Source organism: Papilio machaon, chromosome 27 (genome assembly GCF_912999745.1).
Source record: "Papilio machaon chromosome 27, ilPapMach1.1, whole genome shotgun sequence".
Taxonomy (NCBI): Eukaryota; Metazoa; Arthropoda; class Insecta; order Lepidoptera; family Papilionidae; genus Papilio; species Papilio machaon.
In genome coordinates, this window is record NC_060012.1 from 356,198 (window position 1) to 372,170 (window position 15,973).

Sequence of the window (15,973 nt, forward strand, 5' to 3'; positions counted from 1 at the left end):
ATATGGATTTCTTATTTGATTTAAATGACATTTCTTTTTATAAATTCTATTATTAGACATTATGATTCCACCTTATAATTATCCTAAGATAAATTTAATTTTCTGCGTATAATGATTGTATTTGAATATATTTAATTTTAAGATATTCCTCTCAAGTAGGGTTGGCGACAGGCAGGCGGCCGGCCGTAAAAACTTAAGCCAAAACTTTAAGATCTACAAAACCTTATGCGCCGAGTCTACATGAGTGAGAAAAGGCCAGAGAGATGACGATGATGAATGATTAAATTTGATTGTTGGTTTGCAATTAATAGACTCTGAATATACTGAATCGATTTGAGAAACTCTTTTGCGGACGAAATCTCGACAACTGCTGGTTTTCAATATGTAATTAAAAGGCAACTAAACAAATCAATAAAATGCCCATTAAAGAAGGAAATGTTTGTCAAATTTGTTTGATCAAATATGCATCCAACATGTATCGAACAATTTGAAAACATGTTTTAAGTTGTCAAACAAAATCCTTGCTATTACAGATGTGCTTTGCAATAATTTTACTTTAAATATTATCATTATTTTTATGTTTTTTCATCTAAATTGTTACATGTCCCAATACAAGATCCAATTGCCTTATCCCTTCGGGAGTCAAAGATACATCAGTAAAAGTTTCCCAACTCGTCCTTCATGGCTCATATACTAGGGTATTATGACTTCAGTGTAGGATGAGATGGATAACTTGTGCGTTATTGCACTACGGGGAATCGAAGGGCTCAGTACTGCTCTGGGGGAAATTGCTGACTTCTAGTCGCACGTTTTATTTATACTTCAATAGGATTGAAAACAGAGTTGAAGTTCCTCAGGGTTAGTATTTTTCGAACACTAGATGGCGCTAAACGACTTTTTTTAATATTCTAATATATATTAATTAAAAAATTAAGTAGTGATAAAAATATGGATTAATATTTAATCTCGTACTGGCCATAGAGAATGCATTAGACAAATATAAATAAAAATAAAAATAAATTAGGCGGGAAACAGTGCACAGAAAGTGAATGTGTAACAAAAATATTAATTGTTAATGTAATTTATTGTAATACTAGCTGTCGCCCGCAACTAATTTAATTTTACACTTCCTTGAAGTGTATCTATAAGTTAGCAATGTCTGTTTGTAGAAACTAGTGTTCAAAATATGTATTATTTGGAAAAAATTATACTACTATTTGGGAAATGCGGAGTTACTTCACTTGAAGCCTGTCTTATATGTGGTCGTGTTATCTTACCGGGCGAGGCCCTTCCGTGCAACAAATGTTATTGTTACTGGCGTCTACCAATATCGTCTTATTGAATTAGAATTTAAATACTTAATTAAACTAAAATCATAATTTATTGTTAATGCGACAATTAACTCAATCTTTATTTTACAGTTCCTCCAAACAAAATCTCAGTGACTGGAGTGGGTGGTCACGCCACTCAAGGCACACTACTGACGCTGATGTGCGAGGTGTCCGGCGCACGTCCGGCCGCGCACATTGAGTGGTACAACGGTACACAAAAGTTAATAAAGGACGACAATAACATACAGGTACGTGATATATAATACAAAAATTATAGAAAGATAGATGTTTGTTAGACGTTATCTCTGGAACGGAACTTGATTATATTTCACACAGCTGTAGGAACAGATAGGCTACTTATTAAGTTATTTTTAATAGCTTAAATCTGTGTTCTTCGGTATTCTTAGAAAGACATCATACTGTTTATTATATATGTCGAAAGCTAACAGTAAATAAGTATTGATGCAAAGTAGATTATCTCCCTGAAACTTCCTAAGTTCTACTTAGTTCTAGTTACTATTAATTTAGACCTAGAGAAGGAAGTCCTGGTACGTTCCATTGAAGATCTCGGAACCCGCGCACTTGCACTTGAGGATGGTCACCGAGAGGGTTTTAGTGGGTAGAAATAGCCCTGTCTTTGTCCCAAAAAGAAAGGATTTCTTTTTGAAGATTTCCCCCTCGATAAAAAAAGGAAAATCTAGAAAAAGAAAACACTAGTTGCATTTAAACTGAATTCAATCGATTGATGTTAAAATTGGTTTAAATTAGTTTCGCTTATTTTACAAATATTTAAAATCCATTCTTAAAAATTGACCTCATCTGTTGTACTCAAGGTGCTTAAGAGAAGAGAATCCTTCAAATCGTAAAACAAAATTTTCCGGATTCTTAAATATTAATAAGAATATTTAGTTAATGTTATCCTGAAATAAATTCACTTCTGGAAATTTTTCACAAACAATACAATCGTTCAAAATGTATATCATTTTTTGTTTGAAAAGAAATCCAATTACCGACTGATGTTCTTATTTCCCTTCAATGCGTCTTTTATTTCGAATATTCGAGTCTTTCATAATTTAATACGAAGTGATTTAATCAGGGTTGTGCTAAGAAAATAACGAAAGGGACTTTTTAACTCGAGACCTGATCAATTCTATGAATATCCAATATCAAGAAACACAGCCTTATTATTAACGACAGGGCTCATCTCTATGTAGCTGTATTCGAAACTACTTGTACGTGAGCTGAACATAGTGAATGTATTTGAAGAAATATAAATGAAGGCTGCATTTATTGACTTCGTATCGTCTTATCTGAACATCTTGCTACGTTCTTTCTATAATTAAGTACACTTATTTCCTCAACGATGAAAATAGAAGATATTACTTCAAAATAATCTCTCTAAAGTTCAAGTAGAGTCTTAATTTTAACGATATTAAAAGCAAAATTTACAATCTACTCGTATATTTGTAAGTCTGTGTAAAGATTTTTGTAAGAGGTTGAGTAAAGTCTAGTCATCTCTGAATAAGCCTTGAGCGTCGAGAGTGTCGGTGTCTTTTTTAAATTTAAGATATATTCACACAAAGTTACAAGCTACTATCTACTCTCCTACAACTCAAACAATTAATAGAATATAACTAACCAGAAATAAAACAAAATAGAAAGTAGTACTGCGCAAAATTGAAGTTAGAAAACGTTACCACGTAAACTCAAATAGCGATAAACGAAGAAGGAAATTCAGCAAAATCGAAGAACACGAAACGGCAGGTACAAAGTTACTTTCAAAGTAACACAAACGCAGTTGGAATTGTAATTAATTTCCATCCCCTCCCCTTACACTCCCTCTTCACCCCTCGATCAAATATTTGACGAGCAACGGAACCGGATAATCAAATTTGGATCAATTAGTTTATTGGAGAAAAAAAAAACGCTTGCGATTTTTTTAATTTAATATAATTACGGGGAATTTCAGATTGTCGGAAGTCGTAATTTATTTTTTTATTATAGCTATCATTAGGTTGTTAGAAAGAAACTAAAAAGAAACTAAGAACACCTGAAACCGAGGCGCACGTGAAGATGTAAGAATGTGGAAGCGAAAGAGGTGCCTCATTACCGAGCCAATTGAATGTTCATGGTCTTTGTCTACCCCTCTGTGTTAAAGGCGTGTTTTTGTATATACGTTAAACATTTCCTGACAAATCTAATTTTATAAAAATATAAAAAAGATTTTGATTTCGCATCAAAGAATAATTTATCTTGTTGGAATTTGATTTGTTTTTGCCGAGATATTATTTCAAAAGCTGGAAGTTGCAAATTCGTCATAATTCTTGATAAAGTTTCGAAACGTATAATTAGAAAAAATTAACAAACTTTCAACATTAATCAGAATCTCGTCAAAACATTTTCATAACTTATTTATCAAGTCTTTAGATTTTTTCACCTAAATTTCTTCAAACATCTTACTCCGAGATACTCAGATAGTTTATTTCAATCTAATTATATGATTAATAATAGTTAATACTCATTACATTTTTATGTAAGAAATAAAGTTGAAAGAAGTAAAAGTTTAGCGTGGTATGGGCATACGAGGAGGAATGAATCGTGTGGCAAAGAGAACGTTAAGTATGAGTGTAGAGGTACACCAGTAGAGGTAGTCCTAGGAAGAGATGGATGGATTGCGTGAAAGGTGACATGATCAAGAAGGGGGTGACGAGATGACGGCAGACAGATTGATTTGGAGGACGGAAACTTGATGCACTGACCCTACGTAAGTTGGACAAGGTCAAGGAGATGATGAAATAAAATTGATATAACAAAGTAAATTTCGTGTGATAATACACTAAGGTATAAGAAATCTATTTTTCTCGTCTAAGTTAGTCGTAAATATCGACTAACGTCTCGAAAAGTTATTTTAAAAATTTCCTTCCAATAGTATCTCTTTGCATCAAGTTAGCATCACATATTGACACGTACAGTTATCAATGACCCCATTCTAACAGATCATCTAAAGACCCCGTTGAGAAGGGTTCATCTGACTAGGCTATAAAGTCTGACCATGCCATTCCATACGGTAGGATGAAACACCATTGTATAACCACCTGACACCAGACGTTTAGAACAGAGATTCAATGGAGAGGCTATATCTTACTAATATTATAAATGCGAATATTTAGGTGGATAGATGTTTGTTTGAAGTTATCTCCAAAACGGCTCAACGGATCTCAATTATATTTGGCATAGATATAGAACATAGTCTGCAAGAATACACAGGCTACTAATTAAGGTTTTTCTTAAACCGCGCGGATGGTGTCGCGGGCGACTGCTAGTGTACTATAAAAAATAATAAATATTTTTTAGTATTTTATATAGATTTATGAATGAATTTTAAAATGGAATACATAACATATGTAAATTACACTCGTTATTTTTGTATTTAAAAATTGTTTCTTACAACAATGGACTAATATGCACGTTGAGTCGTTTTCTAATTATTTTACTATAAATTCATAATTTATTATTGAAACTCTAAGAACTGAAGGCGCAAATATTTCCACATTCAAACCTTTCTAGTAAAAATTCTTTGTCTACCATAATTCTATCATCTTAAATACAAAATTCTCGTGTCACAATGTTCGTTCCCGTACTCCTCCGAAACGGCTTGACCGATTCTCATGAAATTTTGTAAGTATATTGAGTAGGTCTGAGAATCGGCCAACATCTATTTTTCATACCCCTATTAAGTTTTTTTTAACTGCGCGCAAACGGAGTCGCGGTCGAAAGCTAGTATGTTATAAATAAATTTCAACAAATAAAGCGTCTCTACGTATATCTTTGTTAACTTTATCTCACGTTGCCGTTCGTTCTACCAATAAGTCAAATGTAATAATGTCTACAAATGAAACTACACTTCGTTCCTTACAATGACCGTCGGAGCGGAACAATTTTATATTTCTCGCTGGAAACTCTTATATTTTTCCCGTAAGGTTGATTTCAGTACAAAATGGCCCCTAATTTAACAGACGCCTCAAAGTACTAAAGGTGGGAATTTTATATAGACTGCAATTTGCACTTACACTGGAAATAGTTTTACTTTGATATAGTTGTTTGAGTTTACAATCGAAATTGTCTACAAATTGTTGTACTATTAATCATAGATAACTAATATTTCTTGACAACTCATTGTAGTATTATATCTTAATATATATAAATCTCGTGTCACAATGTTTGTCCTCAATGGACTCCTAAACCACTTAACCGATTATAATAAAATTCGCACACCATGTGCAGTTCGATCCAACTTGAGAGATAGGATAGTTTAAATCTCAAATTATAGTCGCAGTATTAATTTATTGCTAATTATTTGTCTGTTATTATTTGACAGTCACAATTATCTGTTAACTCCAAATGATTCTAACAGATGTCGATACCTTTCGACTGAGTTGAGTAAGTAATCAATAGATGGCGCTGCTATGGTAAATCTACGAACCGCGCGGACGGAGTCGCGGGCGGCAGCTAGTATACATATATATAAAATATAAAGTATAACATGTGTTTTTATAGACTACAATATTTGTTGGGCGCACGAATGAGCCGGATCGATCGGTGAAATACCATGACCACACAGAAGACAGGCGTGAAGTAGAAGCAATTCCGTGTACAGTCTGATTTGTGTGGTTCCGGAGGCCTAATCTTCTTTCCCTTCCCACTCTTTTCTTATTAAAAAAGGATGGGAAGAGGAGGTAGATTTGGCAGAAGAGAGAACGCATAGAAAGTGGAAACATTCTCTATTTGTCTGTTCCCTTCTCCGTTAATTAAAGGTATAGTCTATAGTCAACGGTCGCCTCGCTATTTTGGCGAATTCAGGTGGCCGTTTGCTCGTTTGCCATCTATTGATATACAAAAAAAACATTTATGTTTTGCTGCTATTGTCACATTCGCGGCAAATCAGAAGTGGTAATTAAATTTTTAAAAATAAATATTTGGTTATAACTAAATATTTTGTGAACGGTAACGAGCGAGCCATTCTTTATTGTCATTCAGTTTTGCATAAGCCTCGCGTTTGGGACGTTATCACGACTCCCCTTGCTTGCTTGTTACAAGCTCTATTTATTTAAAGGGATAATGTTACTGTAATTTGTCAGCAGTATTGTGTTATCTGATGTTACTTTTAATTATTTACAATGTACTTAACTTAATACATACTATAATTTTAATCATTACATGTCGTTAAAAATGCCATTCTGTTTTCATAGTTAGAAATTTAATCCAGATCCGTCAGCCGTTAAGTTACGGGATTGTAGACATCTATCCATCGATTTAAACTTTCGCATTAAATATTAGTTTAACAGTTGTCAGACATATTGACGGCTCTTAACTTCGCGCGAGTCGGTTCGCAGAACACAATTTTAGGTGTAGCGGGGGTCAGCGGGATGCGGGATATAATGTTTACGATTCATTAATTCACTATTAACATTAACTCAAATATAAAAAAATACAACTAAATCTATCATACTAGGTAAAAACAGAAGCGTTTAAATAAACGTCCGTTAGTACAGTCCAGTAAAACCACAACTCTGAACTCACCAACTTACATATTTCTTTGACGCATTAAAACTTCGAGTTCAACACAACTCGAGGGAATATTTATTTAAATTTTAAATGCACTTGTAAATTAAATTGTAACTAACAACAACACGGAAAGAAGTTGGAAACGTTGCAACGTCCAGACGGCCGGGTGGGTTGCAAAGAAAAACTTTGTACTGCATTCAAAGTGAACCAGGAATTCCTGTTAGTCGACGCCCGGACTTCGTATAATTGGGGCGAGTTTTGTTGAGCCTTTGCATTTTCTTATTATAATATTGTATTTTCAAAGCCTATTCAATGATCATATTTTTTTTCACGGAATTGATGAAAAATCTGCAGTGATTAATAGTTTTCAATTCTAATCCATGCTATTACAATTTAAAAAATTAACATACTTTTATTTATTTCTTAATGTAAATTTTCCGTCAGTTTGTAAACTAGCTAGTAAAATTGTTAACCAATTAAAGTTCACGATGAGTCATAATACGTGAATTTCATTACTTCAATTGTATCAATTTATATTAATAAATAGCCTTTGTTCCAAGACTATGTTCTACATACAAATTTGATTAAGATCTGTTGAGCCGTTCCGGAGATACCTTCAAACAAACATCCATCTAAACATTCGCATTTATAATATTAGTAAGAAGTAATAGATTTGTTAGTAGACAAATATAATAGTACTATCCTCCAATTGGTGTAAATATATTAGAGAACGTAACTCTCCCAATATGTTTTTAATTCGTTTCTCAATTCGTTAAACGTGTCAACATCACACTGAAGCTGTGATCGCTTTTCTATCTAAATTAAACATCAAAGTCAATTCATTTTACATTTAAATTAATTGACTTAAATCAATTTATAAATTAAAAATTCTCAAGCATTTGAAATATATGATTATATAGTTGTTACTCGTTTACATGTTCTAGAACAAATATTGAAACAATGACTGTTGACTCCGATCTCTAAGGAAAAACAAGCTCAACTAAAATTATCTCATAGCTAGCTGTCGCCCGCGACTCCATCCATCCATTCAGCCTCGTAACGCCCACTGCTGGGCATAGGCCTCCCCCAAAGATAGCCACAGCGATCGGTTCTGTGCAACCCGCATCCAGGATACTCCCGCAACCTTGACCAGATCATCGGTCTATCTCTCGGGAGGCCTGCCCACGCTGCGTTGACCTGTACGTGGCCGCCATTCTAGTACTTTGCGGCCGCCTAGAGATAAAAAATAATAGTTAATTAGTGGCCTATGTGTATTTCAAACTCACAGACAACCCGATAATCAGATAAAAAATCTTAATAATCGTTACTTGAAGTTTTAAATTTCAATATTTGTATTTGCGCCATGTTTTTAGTAATAAACTAGCAGTAGCCCGCGACTATGTCCGCGCGGAATTAAAAAAATCTATACTATGTAAAAAAATAGAGCCTATAATACGCGAGGATAGTGAAGCTTCTTAACAGTGAAAGAATTTTTCAAATCAGTTAATTAGTTTTGAAGCATATTCAATATAAACAATAAAATGTTTACCTACTTTTAATAATGTTAGCATATATTTCGTTTAGCATTATATTTCATGTACAAACATCGATCACTTAGTTTAAAATATTACCAGGATAGAATATGTAAGGTATATAAGTATTTCAATATGAGATCATCAATCGCCCCGTGCTGCGGCGTCTCTCCTTAATTAAAACATTCTCTATAAGATATATTGAATTTTATGTTCGAAAATACAAAAGTTATCTGTGTGCCTAGCAACAATATTTGTGATAATCGCCTTCGCATCGTCGAAGTCAATTATGTCAAAATTAGGATTGCACGAATTTTAATAAAAATTTTGTCGACGACAATACCATGGTAATTGGACGCTTAATGAGCCGTTGATGATGATCCAGACACTCAAATGTTATTGATATGTAAAGATGACATAAAAATATTATTTATTTGCGTAGATATTTTGGTATGTTATTGTGGCAATTTTCACAATGTGAAAATAGCTCCTACGATTTAAAAATTGTTATTTTAAAAAGAAACACTGGGGATTAGAATATACAGACAAACGACAATATTCCAGTTAATAGATAAAAAAATATATATTTTTTAACAATACTATTTATTTTATTTTTTATTTATTTATTTATTTAATCACGCCAACAGCATACATGTTGAATGGACACATATTAAAAGTTCACTGATACATTTTGGATAACATGTATACCAATTAAAGGCATGTACAAATTACATCGGACACATGTGTAATTCTTACTAACTATAGGTAGTTATATTATTACTAATTTGTATAATTTGTTTTTAAATGAGGTCAAACCATCATTGAATATATCGATATCGGAGCTGTTTATGACGTTATACTCGTTACATATTCGGACCAAAGGACTATTGCGACCGAGGTTGGTTCTGGCAAATTTAATGTGGAAGATATTTTTTATGTAGTTTCTAGGACTTACTCTGGGGACAGATATAGAGATATGTTGAGTGATGTCGCTGCATCTAATAATATTGTGGAGCACCTTAAATAATAGTACGAGATCAATTATTTTGCGTCGGTTTCGCAGGGAGGTCATCCTAAAGAAAAGTAATCTCGCACTAGTACTATAAATCCAATGGAATTTTCAACATTTAAAATAATCCATCATTTTAGGAATACCACATGTGCAAAGATTTCTAACTTTAACGTATCAAAATAGTCCTCATCAATTCGTCCTACATCACCGTTCTTAACAGGGGGAGGGGATTACTTCGAGCATGATTATTCATACTGTCAGTAAGACGAACGGGACTCTCTCACACCGAGCCTTAAATCGCTATCCAATGATATGCGCTAATGTCTTCTACATTATATATTACCTTACGGTACGGTGTAACTTGCGGAAATTGCACCTGTAATGACATTCGAATATCAGGTACTAAGGATTGGCTGTTGAAGATGGTTTACATTTTAACGAACAAAAAAATGTTTTTCTACACAATTCTTCGCTATGAAGAACAATCTGTTTTCCCTGTTATTATCCTAGCGTCGTTGGCTCAAGGGTGAAGCACTTGACTTGCAATCTGCAAGACCTGGGTTCGAATCCCGCCATGTACTAATGTGTTTTTCGATTTACATATGTACATTTATCCGACGTTCTTACGGTGAAGGAAAACATCGTGATGCAACCTGCACATATCTGAGAAGAAATTCAATGATATGTGTGAACTCAACCAACCCGAACTTGACCAGCGTGGTTGACTATGGTCTAGTCACTCCTAACCTGGGGTAGGCTCCGAGCCCCTCGGTGGGGACGTATAATGAGCTGATGATGATGATGATGAACCTAACGTTATTTAGTAAAATAATACGTATATTTTGCTATTTTTATCGTTGTCAACTTGTTCCTATCGTTTACCCTATTTTATAATGTCTTACAAAGTCTTCAAGTTTTATAATATTTAACCACAAGTCCGGAGCAAAATTGATACATTTTTCTCAAAGAAATAGAGCCTCTTACTTAAAGAGGTTAGTTACGGAAGAAATTTGTTCGCTCCGGCCCTATAACAAGCTTTTCTTTAGGCTGTTACTAAACGCATAAGCGGAGCGATTTTGAAAAGTCAGAATTCACAACTGTAAAATTTTTTTTAAGTTCAAATACGTACGTAAATACAATTATTTTTAACAATAAAAACACTATTTCAAGTTTTTTATACCATGTATATATATTGTAGAATATTGTTCTATAGTAAAAACATGCTTCCGCTACTGCTTATCAATGTAACCGCTTCCTAACGTTGGTGGTCTGTATAATATAGTAGTAATTCTATTGTTGGTTATGAGATACTCTTTTATACAGGGGAACAATTTTCTTTGCGCGTTTACTTTTCCGCAAATTTATTACAAAATGACATCAAGTCTTTAAAAACCTATAAGACTTAAACGTTGGAAAATGCCGTTTTAAATTTTTAACCGACTTACTCAAGTAATTTTTTACACGTGTATCTACGTTTTATTTTGGAATTGTGTGTCAATTCCAAACCTTCTGTCTAAGGCACTGAACTTATTTTGAAAAATGAGGTACTACTAGATTCATATTTTAAAATCAAAGAATATTTTATTGTCTTTGGGTTTTTAAATAATAATTGATTTTATAAAACGTTGATAGAAAATAATCAGTGTAACAAAATTGCAAATTATGTCAGTTTAAAAATATTAAAGACTTAAACGTGAGTCGTAATTAAAAGAGGTGAATTAATTAAAGAGATAAGCTGAGTGACGAAGCTTTATTAAGTTGACGGCCGCGAGCTTCTGCGGTCGCAGTTTAAATGAAGGTTTCTAGAGTTTATTTAGTTAAATTTATGGAAGACAATTACTATAGACACATAAAGATGAAAATTAAAAAAAAAACTCTATAAAATACGAATTTAATTTATCACGGTTTTTTTAAAAGCTCTCTGAATATTTATTTACATTACTAACTAGCGGTTGCCCGCGACTTCATCAGTGCGGAATAACAAAAAGTAGCCTATGTTACTCCCGTACATATTAGCTACCTTCCAGAAATGTCCCGTCAAAATTTGTCCAGCAGTTCGGAGATTACCCGGAACAAACGCAGTCTTGCGAACAGACGCACAGACAATATTTTTTTTTCGTTATTACACATTGACACTATAATTTTATTTATTACATAGCTTAGAGTGTTGTTTTAAACATGGTATAATTGTTAAGTTTTCGTGTATGCTTCTGTACACAGTAATTTGTGAATTTAAATACTCGAATATTCTTATTTCAAAATTAAAAATAAAATAATCGTGAAAATGTCACAGGCATAATCAGTACGCAGCGGGAATACGAAATTTTTTAAAAATAATAAAGGAAAAAACTTTTCCCTCGCATTTTCGGAGACAAACGTAACTGCACAGTATGAAGAGAAAAACATTCAAGACTCGGAAAAAACTTAAAAAGCAGCCTAGTAGAGTAATCCTATTAAGTGCTAGTGATGTACTCGTTAACAAAATATTATCGATAGATTTATGTTTAAAAGTTTTCCTTTGTACACTGCATTTAGTAGCATTAATTTCTACCATTAGTATCATACGAGATTATAATGGACGTTGAAACGCATTCCTAATAATTAGTCATTTTCTTTTATATGATTTTTTTTATTTAATCACCTTACAGCCTTGCAGCTAGCAGCCTTCTACTAAAAATACTCATATGTCGATATCGACTTTCATTTTTCTGTTACTAAGGATAATTTCGAATACTAATTACCAAAAATAAATCAAACAAAGAAACGGGGGAAAAATGAAACAATATTAATATTTAAAACAAAGTATCGACAAACGTTTCGCTCCCCCATCACTAGCCGACGACAAAAAGATAGCGAAAAGTTGGCAAAATGAAATTCCAACCAATTAATTCTTTAAAAAAGTTAAAAGAGATGGCGGAATGTTCGTAAGTATCAGATCGTGGAGGCTTCAATACATGTTTTTAAAAGGATGCTACAGTGAAGGTTTAATTAAAATACTATGTGAGCTTTGTAACAATAATTTTTTTTTTTTATATTTACAATTCCGTAGGCGATAACAATTTAAATACATGTTAACAATAATACTGTCTTTTATTATTGTCTATTCTATTTTCTTAAATTTCGAATAACTCGCAATAGATTGAAAAAACTGTCAAATTTAAAAATAGAACTAAAAAATAATAAACTTTTTTATTGCACAGGTTATAAAATTTTGGTTTTAATGCCTTTTAAGAAGTTTAAAAAAAGAATATTTAATTAAATCTGCGTATAATAGCTATAAATTTCTGAGAAAAAATAACGTTACCATACCTAGTAATCTGTAATTAAGAATAGGGAATTTATTAAGCCAACGCGTGTCGTTGAAAAATTCATTAATTTAGAACCGCGATGACATTTCCTCGTAGCGTTTGAATAATGACACCCTAAACCTCCTTATATTAAAACGCACAAACTGAAATTATAAGATAAAAATAAATTCTTTCGTCTTTGAAAATATTGAAGAAATGAGAATTTTTTTTATTTGTGTTAATGGCTTGGGAAAATGTTTTGAAAAAACTATGTCCAGTTATAATATACAAGACGGAGAGTTTTCATTGCCGAAACACTTGTACAAAAACATGTTATCTTCCCTTTCATACATATGGAAGAAACAGAGAAAATGTGTTAACTTACCTTATTACCTATATACTTATTAAATAACTTAAGGAAGACCTTTCAAAAATTATTTGGATACTTGGATATACTTCATACTAATATTATAAATGCGAATGTTTAGATGGATGGATGGATGGATGTTTATTTGAAGGTAAACGGTTCAACGGATCTTGATGAAATTTGCCACAAAAGAACATAGTCTGGAAGAACACTTAAGCTACTTATTAAGTTTTTTCTTAATGCCGCGCGGACAGAGTCGCGGGCAATATCTAGTTAAGAATAAAGACCTATTTGATTTCCACTAACATAATATATGCTTATCAATCTAAATTCTAGACTAACTAGGTCTTTCAATAGACACCCTAGACTTTGATATTACCTGTAAGCCGGTGACGTCACTTGATTAATTATGCACACAGTTTTAGCTCGCGTACGTTATTGATACGTAGGGAAGTTGCGAGGAGCTATTGAAATAAATTATTCAATATCCTTTATTGGCTCTGAACGGACGATATTACGAAGTGAAACTTCACATGTCTTGTATCCTGATTGGATTTTGTAATATTCAAATAGAATGTGAGATGCATGACCAATAACATGTAAAATTTGGATGGATATTTGTTACTATATATCTCCAAAGCGGCTCAGCGGATATCGACGATATTTAACATAGATCTAGAACCATAGTCTGAAATGGACGAACACATAGGCTACTAATTAGGTTTTTTAACTACGCGAAGACGGAGTCGCGGACAAAAGCTATAAAATCTTATGAATATTATAAATGCGAATGTTTAGATGGATGTTTGAAGAACACATAGGTTACTTATTGTGTTTTTTTTAATACCGCGCGGACTAATCGCGGGCCACAGCTGGTTAATAAATAAAATCATATCCAAGTACTACTTACTCTGTAAATAGGTTGCCATCTTGAATTATGTATGTCTACTTCATATAAAATAAGCAGTCTAGATTCATTTGCATCTCTTAAATATTAACTAATCAAGTAATTACTATCAACATTACAAAATAACATTGAAACATTCCTGCCACTTGATTACGATAAAATTATAATATTTTTTTTACTTCAATTGAATATGAAATTGTGGAGAGAGGTAATTAACAGATATGAACGGGAAAAACGTTCGTGACTTGGAAATTCTTAAAACGCAGCCTACTACAGTAATCCTATTAAGTGCTAGTGATGTGCTTTGTAGATACAAAATCTATCGATAAAATTTTTAACATAAATTACAAATTAAATTATTTTATTAAAATTGATTCATAGTTTCACTTTTAAGAAATGATTGTGTAAAAAGGCACGCTAATCACCCTAAGGGGTAAGCAGACATTGGGACAAAATGAATGAATAGCTTGAACTGAGTCAAATTTATAGAAGATTTTCTTTTTGTTCTTACTCAAAGAATTTATGGCTTTTTATATTTATATTATTTCCGATTTTTATTATTATTAGGAAGTATTCATTAAAAGTAATAAAATAAAACGTTATAAAACATACAAAAAATTATAGATAAAACTCGTTATTAATATGTACGTAACTAGCAAAAAAGCTACCAAAAACTTGGCAAAGTAGAATTCCAACCAATTAATTCCTCAAAAACTGTGAACGAGAGGACAGGAGCATTCGGTATGGGCCCCAGGGAGGGGATGGGGAAGAAGAGGGGACGTTTTAATATCAGTTTACGACTTTCATAGCCACGTCTGCTAAAAAGTGTTCCGACAAAAAGATGATTTTGAGTTACGCAAATATGACTTCTACATCTATAGAAATAAGTTCCATCTTTTTTCATGACTATGTCTAATTTAATAATAAATTAAATCATAATTCCTTTTTGTATAATGCATTAATAAATCAATCTATTAATTCTATTGTAAAAAAAAGTTAATCACTTTTAAGATATAACCGAAATAAAGTAATTCCGTTTGAAATCTAAATTAAAGTTTTTTTTTTTTTGCTTTTATAACAATTTATCCAAAATTCTTTAAACAGAATCAAATTGATTTAAAATAAATTCTTAAAGAATTATGGAACAACTATCGTTACTGTTTGCGGTATTTAAAGACTTTAGTCAGTGAAGCAACTGTATTATTTTTTTTTCTTTTTATTTTCTTAGGGACTTTGGTTCTTATGAACATGTCAGTCCCATAGAAAACAACTTACAACATAATTATAAATGAACAGAGTATGACATACTCCCAGATCACACTGAAGTATTGTCCCACTATAAAAGATTATGTTTTACACTTTGGCAAGAACATTATGATCGCAGGTCAAAGGAGAAGGGTATCTGGTACAAAACCATCCAGAGTCGACCACCTCAAATCCCTTGGTTTGACAGGTGTCGTTTAGGCAGGTCATTGGTTGTGTTAACTCTCCGCCTTCGTTCTGGACATATACCGTGCGCCAAGTTTGCTTTTCTAATGAAAATAATTCAATCACCTAACTGTGAATCATGCGGCGTGATCCAAGATGTGCAACACGTACTTGCTGAGTGTTTCGTGAACGAGGAGGAGAGAAAAAAATTATTTAGAAAGCACAATTTGTCGAGACTCAATGTTGGCGAACTTCTGTGTGCCTTGGCCCAACCATTGTCGGACCTAGCAGACGCCGTCCGCAGCATGGTGTTGAAGGCCTTATAAAATTGTAAATACTTTTCTCGTTATCATTATTTGCTTTTATTTGTTGTTGTTATTTTCTTGTAAATGTATGTGTAATGATATTGTAAGTTGTTTCCTATGGGACTGACATGTTCATATGAACCAAAGTCCCTATAAAAATAAAGAAAAAAAAAATAATTATAAATATATGTAAAAGAAAATAACAACAAAATAAAAACAAGAGAAAGTATTTACAATTT

General features: G+C 32.7%; 1 protein-coding gene across 4 annotated transcripts in view; it reads left to right on the forward strand.

The window, feature by feature from the left end:
* The window catches only part of LOC106711761 (hemicentin-1), a 342,091-nt gene that overhangs the window by 302,084 nt on the left and 24,034 nt on the right, over positions 1–15,973 (forward strand). For all 4 annotated transcript variants that reach the window (XM_045684717.1, XM_045684716.1, XM_045684718.1 and 1 more), the window contains exon 7: positions 1,422–1,579. In XM_045684717.1, the coding sequence (XP_045540673.1) occupies positions 1,422–1,579 (158 nt within the window). The remainder of the gene's footprint in view (positions 1–1,421; positions 1,580–15,973) is intronic.